The 13,529-nt window shown below is 48.1% G+C and overlaps 1 protein-coding gene across 1 annotated transcript in view; it reads left to right on the forward strand.

Annotated features, from left to right (window-relative positions):
* Positions 1-13,529, forward strand: part of PDLIM1 (PDZ and LIM domain 1) — a 37,672-nt gene that overhangs the window by 13,265 nt on the left and 10,878 nt on the right. The window contains exon 3 of the mRNA XM_056849681.1: positions 5,897-5,981. Within this exon, the coding sequence (XP_056705659.1) occupies positions 5,897-5,981 (85 nt within the window). The remainder of the gene's footprint in view (positions 1-5,896; positions 5,982-13,529) is intronic.

Genomic DNA, 13,529 nt, shown 5'->3' on the forward strand with positions numbered 1-13,529 from the left:
CCGCCACCATCTGTGCGATCTTTGATAAATCCAGGTCACAACTTCACATTTTATATTTGTTGAAGAGACAGCATGTTAAATTTATAATCCTCTTTCTCCTGCCGTTTCTATATTTAATTATTTCCAACCCACTGGGTTAATTATTTTAAAATACTTTGACTATCACTCATTTCTAATATCTTATTGGTGGTGTTCTAGACATTATACAAAACAAATAATCTTAATTAGTCTACAGTTTCATCTTAGACAAAAAAAACTTGCATCTTACAAGTTCATACTTTCCATCACATCAAATTTCTAACTGCCCCCAACTCTTCGTGTAGAGTAGAGGCTCTAGGAAATCCAGGACAGTTAGGTTTGCTGGTCTCCAGGTGGTGGCTGGAAATCTGGCATCACACCTGGTCTCCAGGTTACAGGTTTCAGTACCCCTGGAGAAAATGGTGCTTTGGAAGGCGGATTTCGTGGCATTTTCCCTATCCCCTCCAAACACCACCCTTCCCAGGGTCAATCCCCAAGACCTCCAGGCATTTCCCAACCCAGAGCTGGCAACTCTAAGTGTAATTGATTGTGTTAGATCCACTTCCCGCTTCTGGATGCTTCCCACAAGCCGCAACCTTCCGGTTTTGCGTTTGAAAAGATTTGCCCAAGCACGCCTGAGCTGTCACCCTTCCCTCTTTTCAGCATTGCTGGTCCCGGCATGGATGCTGTTAGGAAATGAGTTGTTTTCCTGCTTCCCCCGCACAGGGTCATGGTGGTTCTGGGTACCTCCTGGGTTTCCCCTGGCTTTCCTGAGGCCTTCCCCAAGTCTGGTTTGCGGGAATGTTTTGGGAAAGGTTGCAGCAAAACCAGGATGGCTCCCATGTGGGCAGGATTTTCTATTGTTTTTTATTTTGCCAATGTATTGTTTCGTGCTCTAGCCTTGAATAAAGGCAGCAGCTCCAAAATATTTTGGATCAGGATGTTAAGGTCATGAGAACCTAAGAAAAGCTGGAACAGACCGAGGCCCATCAGGTCCACCAGTTTGTTCACACCGTGGCCAACCAGGTGCCTCCAGGAAGCCCCCAAACAAGACGACGGCAGCAGCACCATCCTGCCTGTGCTCCACAACACCTAATAGAATAGCCATGCTGCTCTGATCCCGGAGAGAATAGGTATGCATCAGTGACTAGTATTCATTTTGACTAGTAGCCATGGATAGCCCCGTCCTCCATGAACATGTCCACTCCCCACTTAAAGCCTTCCAAGATGGGGCAGGGAGTTCCACAATTTCACTATGCGTTGTGTGAAGAAAGACTTCCTTTAGTCTGATTTGAATCTCTCACCCTCCAGCTTCAGCGGATGACCCCGCGTTCTGGTATTATGAGAGAGGGAGAAAAGCTTCTCCCCGTCCACCCTCTCCATACCTCTCCATACCTTTATAGGCCCCAGTCAATGCCCAAAGTCTGTTTGGAGCTGCCCACAGTTATGGCTCTTGGGAGGAGCTTTGCTTTGCTGAGAGATTTGCCCCTCCTGGCTGCAGGCAGGGGGCTGGGCGCCTTCCCTCTTGCTCTTCCTAGCAAGAACGATGCCATCCCTGTCACCATCAACCTGGCAATTTTAGCTTTGTAGACTATTTGACAGTATTTGACCAGTAAAATAACAGGCAGTCAACTGACAGTATTTGACAGGCAAATTGCCTTGCAGGATACTGCCCTTTGCCATGTTGTGCAGGTTCTGGAGGGTGTGGTGGGTTGAGAGACACCTCTGGATATGCTGGTGTTTGGTCAAGTGGAGGAGATTCCTTCTTGTTCAGGGCGAAGGGCCGGCTTTCCGAAAAAGCTTTGCTGGTTGCATTTGCTCGGTGACATCTGGAAGATGACGCCAGACCTCAGCACGAGGGCTAGGGTTGCCAGCTCTGGACTGGGAAATACCTGGAGATTTTAGAGGTGGAGCCTGACGGCGGGGCTTGGGATGGGGAGGGGACCTCAGTAGGGTACAATGCCATAGAGTCCACCTTCCAAAGTGGCCATTTTCTCCAGGGGAACCGATCTCTGTCACTTGGAGATCAGCTGTAATCCCAGATCTCCAGCCACCACCTGGAGGTTGGCAACCCTAGGGCAGACATTTAGGCCTAATTCTAGAAGTGATAGACCCCCATCTTAGCTGTATTGCTTCTGACAGCAGGGGTAGCTCACATAACTGAATGTTCTTTCCCGGGGGGGAAAATAATCCTGCACATAGAAAACTAACTTGCGGGAGAGAAAGTTAGGTTAGACTCCTGCTCCCTGACACCTAGTTTTCCCTGTGCAGGGATTTTTTTTTTTTAAAAATTGAAGAGTATTCAGTCATGTAAATCCCCACCTGGGAAAAGATGTTCTTTAAAAACACAAAACATTTGGGTTGAAATGCTAATGACAAGACAGGGAGCTCAGTTCTGAATAGTGGAGCTGGGTGGAGCTTGAAGGGTTACCGACCTCCTGTACCTTCCCTGCATGGTGCTGCTGAGGCACATTGAGGCTGCACAAGCCTACAGTCTTTTTTTCTTTTAATGGACCGAACCAGATGAGCGATCTCTCTTTGTTCTGTGGGAGCCCAAAGAACTAGGTTGTAGAGAAGGACAATTTTAGTGCTAGAGAGATGCTCTGACCAGTGGCCCACTGGGTTTCCTTCCCAGCAGAATCGTCAGATCACTTTCCTGGGAGTAATGCCCGTTGAATCAACATGAGTCAGATTCTGAGTAGACCTGCATGGGATTGCTCTCTGTGTTGGTTCTCCTTCCATTCACAATAGAGGCTGTTGTGGAGTATAGTTATCTCGGGGTGGGGTGTAAGAAAGCCTCTGCTTTCTTTTTTAGCCCACTAGCCATAATAAATTGTGCTAGTATGTTGCATTTTGATCAAATAAGGAATACACACACAAAAAAAACCACTCATCAGATGCCAAAAAATTAACAAATGTCTGCATTGGAGGCCTTCTTTGAACTTGAGGCCCAAGCCAAACCCCTGCCCCCACCCCCATGGGCAGAAGCTCCCACCACCATGTTTGTTCAGTTAATAGATGCAGCTTCCTTGTTTTCCCCTTGAAAAGCCCCCCTCCCCTTTAAGGCAGCTTCTAGCTCAGGCTTTATTTCCTCCCCCACCCCCCATGGAGATTGTCGCCTGCCCGAGAAGGCCAGAGGGTCGGCTTCACAGTCCAGACACTTCTCTCCGCTTCCCTTGTTATGCCGGAGAGAAGCAGCTATTGCACAAGAGCAGTTGGACGAATCTGTAGCCGGGAGGCACCCCACAGCAGTTGGAGCCGGGAGGGGCCGCGGTGGCGTGCCCTTTGCAGATTCTTCATTGTCATTGAAATAGCAGCCAGAAACCTTGCATCCACGCAGGCTGCTTTTCCTAACTGACCTTGCAAGGCTCTGGAATGAAGGCGGCCGATTCCCGTGGCACCTGGAGAGTTTCCGAGATATTGTGCAGAAGCCGAGCCTCTGCCAAGAAACGGGCTCCTCTGTGCTTTCACTTAATTGAACTGCCAGCGGCACAGAGTCAAATGGAAGTTTAAAACACACACACACACACACACAACTCCTCGCCTTGGAAAGATGCAAGATAAAAGCAGACAATACGGCCAGGCGTTATTTGTGAGAGAAGTGATCAAGAAATATTCCGTTTCTGAGTCGTGCCAAGGGAAGCCAGTGGGTAGGGGCATATGCCGAACGGGTTCAGAGCCAGAGGCCCTTTGTTTAGGTCATCTGGGAATGCCTCGAATTCTCTTGACTCACTCCGTCCCCATCCCTTTCCCGAGAATTCCCGTGAGCCCTGGGAAAAATCTGTGCTGTCGCAGCCGGCCTGACATGCCGGGTCTCTTTCTCTGTCTATATATGGACATGCGATCAGACCAGCTGGCCTTCGGCCCACAATTGTTATTGATGGCTGTGTGTGTCACAGCTGTCTGGAACTGGGGATATTCCAGAGAGCTGCTTCCCTCCGAAGCAGAGGGCGTCTTTCGTTCGACATTCTGGCCGCTGTGCTCTTGGGACCCGGCTGCCAAGTTTGACCAGGAAGAAAGCAGGGAAAAATACTCGACATAAGGCAGGCCAAGCAGCTTTCCCCCTTGGCCAGTCTCAGAGCTAGGAGTGGCCAAGAGGGGAGTGCACATGTTCATGGAGGAGAGGGCTATCCATGGCTACTAGTAAAAATGGATATTAGCCATGATGCAAACCTATTCTCTCCTGGATCAGAGGAGCAGGCCTATTCTGTTAGGTGCTTTGGAAGACAGGCAGGGCAATGCTGCTGCAGCCGTCTTGCTTGTGGGCTTCCTGGAGGCACCTGGTTGGCCACTGTGTGAACAGACTGCTGGACTGGATGGGCCTGGGTCTGATCCAGGCCTTTCTTACATTCTCAAAGCTGGAAGCCCAGTCTCTGGGCCAAACCATCCCCTTCCAACTCAGCATGCGGCATCCTGACTAACGTGTGCTAGCCGTTTCAGGCATCGTTTTGAGGTGCTTCGGTGAAAACCCATTTCGGTGGAGATGCGCTATAGGATCTTCTGACTTCTTTTTTTAGTGAAATACAAGTATAGGTAGAGTATCCCTTATCCAGACATTCAATATCCAGACTGATCCAAAAACCAGACCCTTTGAGCCAGCATGCAGGCAGATCTGTGCAGCCTGCTTTCAATGGCTGTTACCGCACTAGGTATTCCCAGCAATGTATCAAGAGTTTGGAAATGTTATAAAAAACATCGCTTTAAAAGGGTTTTTGGATGCCACGGTTAAAAAATTGTTGGAAGACATCTTCACAGCTAAAGGGGCCAAACAAAGTGCGAACAGTATTTTTTATAACTATTTCAAACTCTTAATACATCGGTGAGAATACATAGAAAGTGCGAACAGTATTTTTTATAACATTTCCAAACTCTTAATACATTGCTGGGAATACCTAGTGCGGTAACAGCCAATGTTTCCTCTCACCTAAAAAAATAAAATGCAGCGCACCCTGCATCGTAGGTGGAGACTGAAAGTTTGTCTTGTTAGTTTGTTTGTTGTTGCTCTTGTTTAACAGCTGATACAGGTATTCTGACGAGACAGGGACACCTTTGCTTTCTGATGGTTCAATGGACACAAAATTATTAAAAAATATTGTTTAAAATTACATTCAGGCTATGTGTATAAAGTGTATATAAAACAAATGAATTTGGGTCCCATCCCCGAGACATTTCATTACGTATATGCAAAAATTCCAAAATATTCCAATATATGGAAAGATCCGAAATACGGACCACGGTAAGGGATACTCAACCTGTACCTGGTTTTTTTTCTTTCTTCCTATTGCGGGGTGAGTAGCAGATGAGATGGGGGAGGGCAGTTTTGATCTTGAAAATTGTGGTGGTGGGGATTAACACACACACACACACACACACAACCCATCTCTAGGAGATGCAGCCATAGATTTGCTGCTTAAACTGCATATTAAACACATGAAGCTGCCATTGGTCTGTCAATGCCAGTCTTGTCTACTCAGACTGGCAGCTGCTCTCCAGGGAATCAGGTGGAGATCTTTCACATCACCTAGTACTTGGTTCTTTTACCTGAAGATGCCAGGGATTGAACCTGGGAACCTTTGCTCTCCCAAGTCTCAGTGTTCCACATCACCTACTACTTCATCCTTTCTTACTGGAGGTGCTGGGGATTGAAACTGGGTGCACCCAGGGAAACGTTATCCTGGAGCCAACCCTGGATATGAATGGGCAACAATATGCGGGGATCGCCCTTGACAAACCCAAAAGCTAAAAACTGGATTCTGCACGCTGTCCTTCCATTCACAGAATTCTCAGAGAGCAAGTATTAGGTTTATTAAGCCTGTTAACGTGTGAGAGCTAATTTGAAGAATAGTAGAATTTCACCACCAGATATTCCATTTTGCAGAACTGAATCGAAAATCTGGTCTCCCCTGGTTACGGAAGAAGGGAAAACCAATCCGTACAAGATGAACTTGGCGTCCCAGCAACAGGTAAGTAGCAAGAATTACGCTCTTCTTGTTCTTGCTAACTTTTGCCCGGTACAGTCTGCAGGCAGCAGAAATTCCTCTTTTGGAACGGCTCCCTGTGGTTGCTTATAGAAGAATTCTGGGGCAACATGTGCCGCGCCCGATATAAACGGGGGATCAAGTTAAGTGGGGATTCGCTAGATTCTTATGTTGCTGCCGACGCAGCAGAAGGAACTGATCCGGCAGCAACCGTTCCATTCATTAGCTGGTGAATCTGAAGTAGATTCCTGTCCTTTTCATTTTATGTTCTGACGGGCCTGTACTAGCTCAAAGGGGAAGGCAGATCAAAGAAGAGAAGAAGTTGGTTTTTATATGCTGACTTTCTCTACCTCTTAAGGCAGAATCAAACTTCTACTATAGAAGAAGAAGAGTTGGTTTTTATATGCCAACTTTATCTTTTAGGGAGAATCAAACCAGCTTACAATCACCTTCCCTTCCCCTCCCCAAACAGACACCCTGTGAGGTAGGGGGGCTGAGAGAGCTCTAAGAGAGCTGTGACTAGCCCAAGGTCATCCAGCTGGCTTCATGTGGAGGAGTGGGGAAACCAACGCGGTTCACCAGATTAGCCTCCACCACTCATGTGGAGGAGTGGGGAATCGAACCTTGTTCTCCAGATCAGAGTCCACCGCTCCAAACCACCGCTCTTAACCACTACACCACACTGGCTCTGTGAATCACAAACACATTACAAGGGAATTACAAACACTTTTCACTCCTTCTCAGGCTCTGTGTCTTAAGGCGCAGGGATGGCTGTGGGTTTGCTCTTGCCGGAAGACCGGCCCCTATCTCCTGTTGAGCAACTTCCCATGGGGATATTTTGGCCCGGCTGATAGGGTAGCTAAACTTAGGGCATTCTGCTGGAGATCCGAGCGGCGTCTGCCTCAGAGAACCCCTTAGGGACGCACGAACAGTGCCCCCCCGCCACTTCTCCGCCTGGTAGGTATGAACTGGTCCCCTAGGCAGGGGTCATAGGATAGAATCATAGAGTTGGAAGTGACCACCAGGGTCATCTAGTCCAACCCCCTGCACAATGCAGGAAATTCACAGCTACCTGCCCCCACACGCCCCAGTGACCCCTACTCCTTGCCCAGAAGATGCCCAAGATGCCCTCCCTCTCATGAACTGCCTACGGCCATAGAATCAGCATTGGTCCCCAACCTTTTTCAGCCTGTGGGCACCTCTGGAATTCTGACGCGGCATGGTGGGCGCAGCCACAAAATGGCTGCCACAGGAGGCGGAGCCAGCCACACAAAAAAATGATTGCCACAGCTTAACTTCAGTAACAGCGTAGATCCTTGTGCTGTGGTGGCAGCTGCTGTCAAAGCAATGTTTTAAAAAATCTGCACTGCCAATCGCATCTCCAATGGCCAGTTGGAACCCTTGCTGGGCAAAGGCCCTGCCTGGCCCCTCCCACTTTCTAAAAACACTTGGTGGGTGCCATGCCCCCGCCCCCTGGCATCATGTTGGGGGCTCTTTCCCTAGGGAATGTTATACTTTGCTGTGTGAATCAGCTCAAATGCCACTTGTATGGATGGGGAAACAGTTGGCGTGCCAGGAGCCCGGACGGATTAGCCGTCCAACCTTTCTGCTCAGTAGTTTAGCTGTCTGCTGCCCAAGAATGGGGGAACCAGATAGGCCTTTTGGAAAATGAACTTCACAGTGAGGCACGTTGGGGAGGCGGGAATCTAAGGTCCAGGGTCATTTCTTTTTGTTTCGGCTCTCCTGCCCTCAGAGGAAGGAAATGACTGAGAATTTTCGGAGTGTTGGCTCAGCTGTTTGCATTTCTCCTACAGCTGAAGGACGTTCAGTTCAGTACATGCTCATGCTTGATTTTCATGTTGTGTGTGTGCCCTCTATACAGAGGACAGAAATTATTGAAATGTGCTTTAAAGCTATCTTGATAGGGAAATTTTAGATAATTTCTTAGCATGGTAGACTGTTTTACTTACTTTGCTGGAGATATTTTAGGCCTGATCCCCCAGCTGCTGATACAAGGGGTATGTATTTTGGGGATTGGAATGGCTTTTTAGAAGGAGGTTGGAGGCAGGGGAGGCATCTCTGTGGTTAAGATCTGGCCCCTGTAGTTGGCGATTTGGTACCCAGACCTGCCGAAATGGGAGCCCAGCGTTACAACTGGCGTTAGGATGAGTCTCAGGGCGCATTCACACATGCCGAATAATGCACTTTCAATCCACTTTCAATCCACTTTAATGAGTGTTTGCAAGTGGATTTTTCTGCTTCACACAGTAAAATCCAGCTGCAACAGTGCACTGGAAAGTGGATTGACAGTGCATTATTCGGCACGTGTGAAAGCATCCTCTGGCTGATAAGGGCAAAAGTGTCGAGTTGGATTTGCTAGTTTTCTCTGTGGAAAAGATCCCTGTACCTAAAGGGGCTCCCCGCCGTTGTGTCTCACATACTCACAGAGTGGCAGGCCAAGGCCTGGAGAGAGGATGTTCTCCCTCACACCCAACACGTAATTTAACTGGAGGAGTCCGAGGCCGTCAAGAGGGGGTGGGGTGGGGAGGCCTCTGCCAGCTTGAATGACTTTTGTAGAAGGGTTAGACAAATCTGGTGAACCGGGTTGGTTTCCCCACTCCTCCACATGAAGCTAGCTTGGTGACCTTGAGCCAGTCACAGTTCTCTATGAACTCTCTCAGCCCCACCTACCTCACAGGGTGTCTGTTGTGGGGAGGGGAAGGGAAGGGGAGTGTAAGACGGTTTGATTCTTCCTTAAGTGGAGGAGAAAGTCAGCATATAAAAACCAACTCTTCTTCTTCTGCTTCTTCTTGGGAGGTATCTAGAATTCTGGGAAAGATTCAATCCTGAGATCCTGGAAAGTAAAGGTAGGATTTGGGTTAACAATCCAAACAATTTCCTTTGTGACTTTGGCACCCAAAAGGATGCGAAGGAGGGCTGGGAGAAAGAAATCCATTCTCTGGCATTTTGGATTCATGGCTCTTTTTCAAGGTTAGGCTGTTACTTTTTCTTCAAGGTTAGGTTTTAGTCTCCGGAAGATGAACAGAGAGAAGGGGTGAAGTGGTATCTTGTATTGGTGCAGACAATTAATTTTTGAAAACATTTATCTCTTGCCTTTCTTCTTGGTTCGTGGCATCTTACAATAACAGGTAGAAACGTTTTCAGTTAAAACCGAAAATAAAATAGTCAACCTCGAATCCCTCCCTCCTTAAAAGACGCCTGCCGTTCAAACCCCCTCGAACGCCAGCCTTGCAGCGCCTCCTGAAGCTCTCCAAGGCCGGGTGTGTGTGGTGGGGGCTTCCACAGAGCTGGAGCCACGATGGAGAAGGTTGAGGGCAGGCAGGCACTTCTAAGTGGAGGGATAGCCCCCAGACGGCTGCCTGATGACCTTAGTTGGTGCACAGGGACATAGGGGAGGAGACGGCCCTTCAAGTATGTGGGTCCCAGCAGGCCGTGAAGGGCTTTAAAGGTCGTAAGCATCACCTTGAATTGGGCCCCGAAACCGACTGGCAGCCAAAGTAGCTGTTTCAAAATACGCAACGTATGTTCCTGGTGGCTAAACCCTGACAATAATCGGACCGCTGTGTTCTGGACCGGTTGTCGTTTCCAGGTTATTTTCAAGGGCAGCCCCACATAGAGCACGTGCAAAGCTTTGCCGTTGTCAAGGGCTGTGTCACGCGTTTACCACAGCGACCAGCAGCATAAGTTGACGGCGATGCTGCCGAGACGCTGTCTGATGCTGCCCTGGCCAGAATCCTTCGCTGAGCTGCGCATCAGCTCGAAGCATGTGGCCCGTCTGTATGACCATCCTTGAGCTGCGCTTTGCATGCGGCTGTGCAGTTGGACCCGCTCACGCTGTGGGGTGTGGCATTTCCAGGGTGCCCTTGCTGTGCTGATGCCGCCTGGTGCCGTAGGGTCTCCCTTTAGACCAGGGGTGGGGAACCTTTTTTCCACCAAGGGCCATTTGGATATTTATAACATCATTCGCGGGCCATACAAAATTATCAACTTAAAAATTAGCCGACCAAGCTCCGAGCAGGCAGCTGCCCCAGATGACCCCCCTCGGTGTGGGCAAGCAGGCAGGCATCCAACCGATAGTGCACTCGCCCTCCTGGTGGCACAGGATGGTCTGTTGCACCAGCCGGGCGTAGTCGTCCAGCCACATTCCGGAGTTGCTCCCGCTCCGCATGGCCGGGGCCGGATTCTACAGCCGGCTCCTGCTACCTCTGCCTGCAGGGGTGAAATGAGGACACACTGGCTAAGAACCCCCCCCCTGCCCCCTTTAATCCCTCCATTGTCGCCACTTCCGCCCCCAAGCCCTCTTGTAATACAGAAGGAATACGTTTCTCCATGGCCCAGGTGGGAAAGGGTTAACACAGTTCCTTGGGCGGTCCTAGCAGCTCCATAGCTAATGACTTTCCTGCAAGGGGGAAAAAGGTTCCTTTTCTCAGCAAAACAAACTCACATCCGCCTTGAATAGAGGCTATTCCTGTCTGTGGGAGGGGGCGGATCGCCAGTCTTAGATCCTTCTGAGCTAGAGATCTGCCAGGACCCACAAAGAGCCAGATCAAATGATTTCGCGGGCCTTAAACGGCCCCAGGGCCTGACGTTCCCCACCCCTGCTTTATACAGTTGCCTCGGTTGCAGTAGATAGGCGGCCCTGTTTTTCAACAGCTCTTCTACTGGCAATATTTCAAAAGAATTAACATGATTAAAAAGGATAAACTATAAAATACATCTGTACATAAAACACTATTTAGGATAAAATGTTTACAATATAGTTAAATATTTACTTAATATTACCCATTTGAAATGTGGTGTTGGAGGAGAGAGTTAACGGATACCGTGGACTGCCAGAAAAACGAATCAGTGGGTTATAGATCAAATCAAGCCTGAACTGACCCTGGAGGCTAAAATGACTAAACTGAGACTGTCGTACTTTGGTCACGTCATGAGACGACAAGAGTCACTGGAAAAGACAGTCATGCTAGGAAAAGTTGAGGGCAGCAGGAAAAGAGGAAGACCCAACAAGAGATGGATGGACTCAATAAAGGAAGCCACAGCCTTCAGTTTGCAAGATCTGAGCAAGGCTGTCAAAGATAGGACATTTTGGAGGACTTCCATTCATAGGGTCGCCATGAGTCGGTAGCGACTTGATGGCACTTCTCTCTCTCTCTCTCTCTCTCTCTCACACACACACACACACATATTTAGTGATATATTGCACTTCCCTTATCAGAATTAGACCAAGTGCTTCTATGCTTAATGCCTAACCTTGCGTATTTGGTGACTTTATAAGTTATCTCCTTATTCCTGTCTGAAAGCATTTTCATTAATTGGATGGATCTTTGACTAGTTGAATGGCTAGTGGGTAGTATCAATTCTTGCCGAATTTGATTGTAAATCCTGCAATCAAATATCACATGTTCTGTTGTCTCTGCACTACCACCCTGGCAGATGCACATGCGTTCCTGCAAGGGGGTCTTTTTATATTTGCCTTTTATCAGTTCCGACAGGAGAGCATGATGTCGCATTAAGGTGAGCGCTCTCCTGCATTCTGCTGGGCCGTGTCGGCGCTTATTTGTCTCCTCCCGGTTAGCAAACCTGAATTCGGGAGTGTCTGAGTCAGGGAGCAGAACGGCGGAGAGTTTCTTTCCTTCCTCCCGGCCACAGATTCACTTCCCAGGCTGACGTCACGGCTGCGTTGGCTTTTCCCGAACCTTTCCTTTCCCCCGAAAGCCGGCATGCCGCATTCTCCAGGGATGAGCTAACTTGTTGCTGTTTTGTATATCTGTTCCCATGGAAGTGTGAGAATAGAGGGCTGTAGAAACTGGGTGTGCGGTTTGACCTTTGATAAGGCGGGTGCGCTTCTGGCAGGGCTTCTGAGACCAAGAGGTATGCGGCGGAACGGTCTCCACGACGGGGCACAGGGCGAACTTCGCTGGCTTGACTTCGTTTCTTTCTTTTCTTTTTTTACATTTTTTTAAAATTTATAATATAGTAATCAATACAAAAAGGTACAGAAAAGATAAAGAAAAAGCCCACACCAAATACAAAAACATAAATACAAAAAAATATATAGAATATAGAAAAACAATCAAATAAAAATGAATAAAAATCTCACATGTTTAAATCCAACTACTTGATAATTACCATCTTTAGCGTCATAACTACCCTCTTTAGCGTTATTAATAAACCCAAATTACTACCCGTTCATTTCTTGACTTCGTGTCTTCTTTCAGTTTGATTGCATGGGAATGCTGAGGATACTGAGGGAGGACACAAGAAGCTACTTGGACTTGAAACACATGACTTTCCCACTCAGATTTCAATATTTTTTTTTTTTTAAGCACCTTTTTTTTCAGATGGAATTGGAGGGAGATCATTTTTAATGTGACTGATCGGGCTGTCGTTCCAGTAAGAATGCCCACACATTAACCATTTCTGTTTTGTTTTTGGTTTGTTTAAAGAATTCCCCACCTTGTTGCTAAATTGGTTACTAAAACCAATTTATTTGAGTAGTTCGGTTCTGTTTCCATTTAAGAACATCAGAAAGGCCCTGCTGGATCAGACCCAGGTCCATCAAGTCCAGCAGTCTGTTCACACAGGGGCCAACCAGGTGCATCCAGGAAGCCCACAAACAAGACGGCTGCAGCAGCATTTATCCTGCCTGTGTCTCACAGCACCTAATACAATAGGCATGCTCCTCTGATCCTGGAGAGAATAGGTTTGCATCATGACCCCCCCATACCCATAAGAACATAAGCCCTGCTGATCGAGGCCCATCATGTCCAGCAGTCTGTTCACACAGTGGCATGCTCCTCTGATCCTGGAGAGAATAGGCATGCATCATGACTAGTAAACATTTTGACCAGTAGCCATGGATAGCCCTCTCCGCCACGAACATGTCCCCTCCCCTCTTTAAGCCTTCCAAGTCGGCAGCATCACCACATCCTGGGGCAGGGAGTTCCACAATTTAACCATTCGGTGTGTGAAGAAATACTTCCGTTTATCTATTTTGAATCTCTCACCCTCCAGCTTCAGCAGATGACCCTGCATTCTGGTATTATGAGAGAGAGAGAGAGAGAAAAAGCTTCTCCCTGTCCACTCTCTCTATACCATGCATAATTTTATAGACCTCTATCATGTCTCCCCTTAACCGCCTTCTTTCCAAGCTAAACAGCCCTAAGCATTTACCTGGCTTTCACTGGGAAGCATTCTTCGTGGCTGTCACTTAATTGTGACAAAATCTTTGGAGATGTACCCCTCCCTTAATGGACAGGATAGGTGAGAGAATCCCCCCTGAGAACATTCTGTCCCTCCAGCCGTGGTTTGCGGCTGCCTGCCTGCTTGTGCTGAATGGTTGCTTCTTAGGTTTGCTCCATCTTCAAGAGTTTTGTGCTGACTTGTACAGAGCAGGAATGTTGTTCTAGCACGGGCAGAGGAAACCTGCACGAATGTACCTGGGGAGGAGGGCAAGGGGTGGTTAAAGAATTTAACTCCATACTGAGATGGGCAAGTGAGTTGCATCTT

The sequence above is a fragment of the Euleptes europaea genome, chromosome 5 (genome assembly GCF_029931775.1).
Source record: "Euleptes europaea isolate rEulEur1 chromosome 5, rEulEur1.hap1, whole genome shotgun sequence".
Classification (NCBI taxonomy): Eukaryota; Metazoa; Chordata; class Lepidosauria; order Squamata; family Sphaerodactylidae; genus Euleptes; species Euleptes europaea.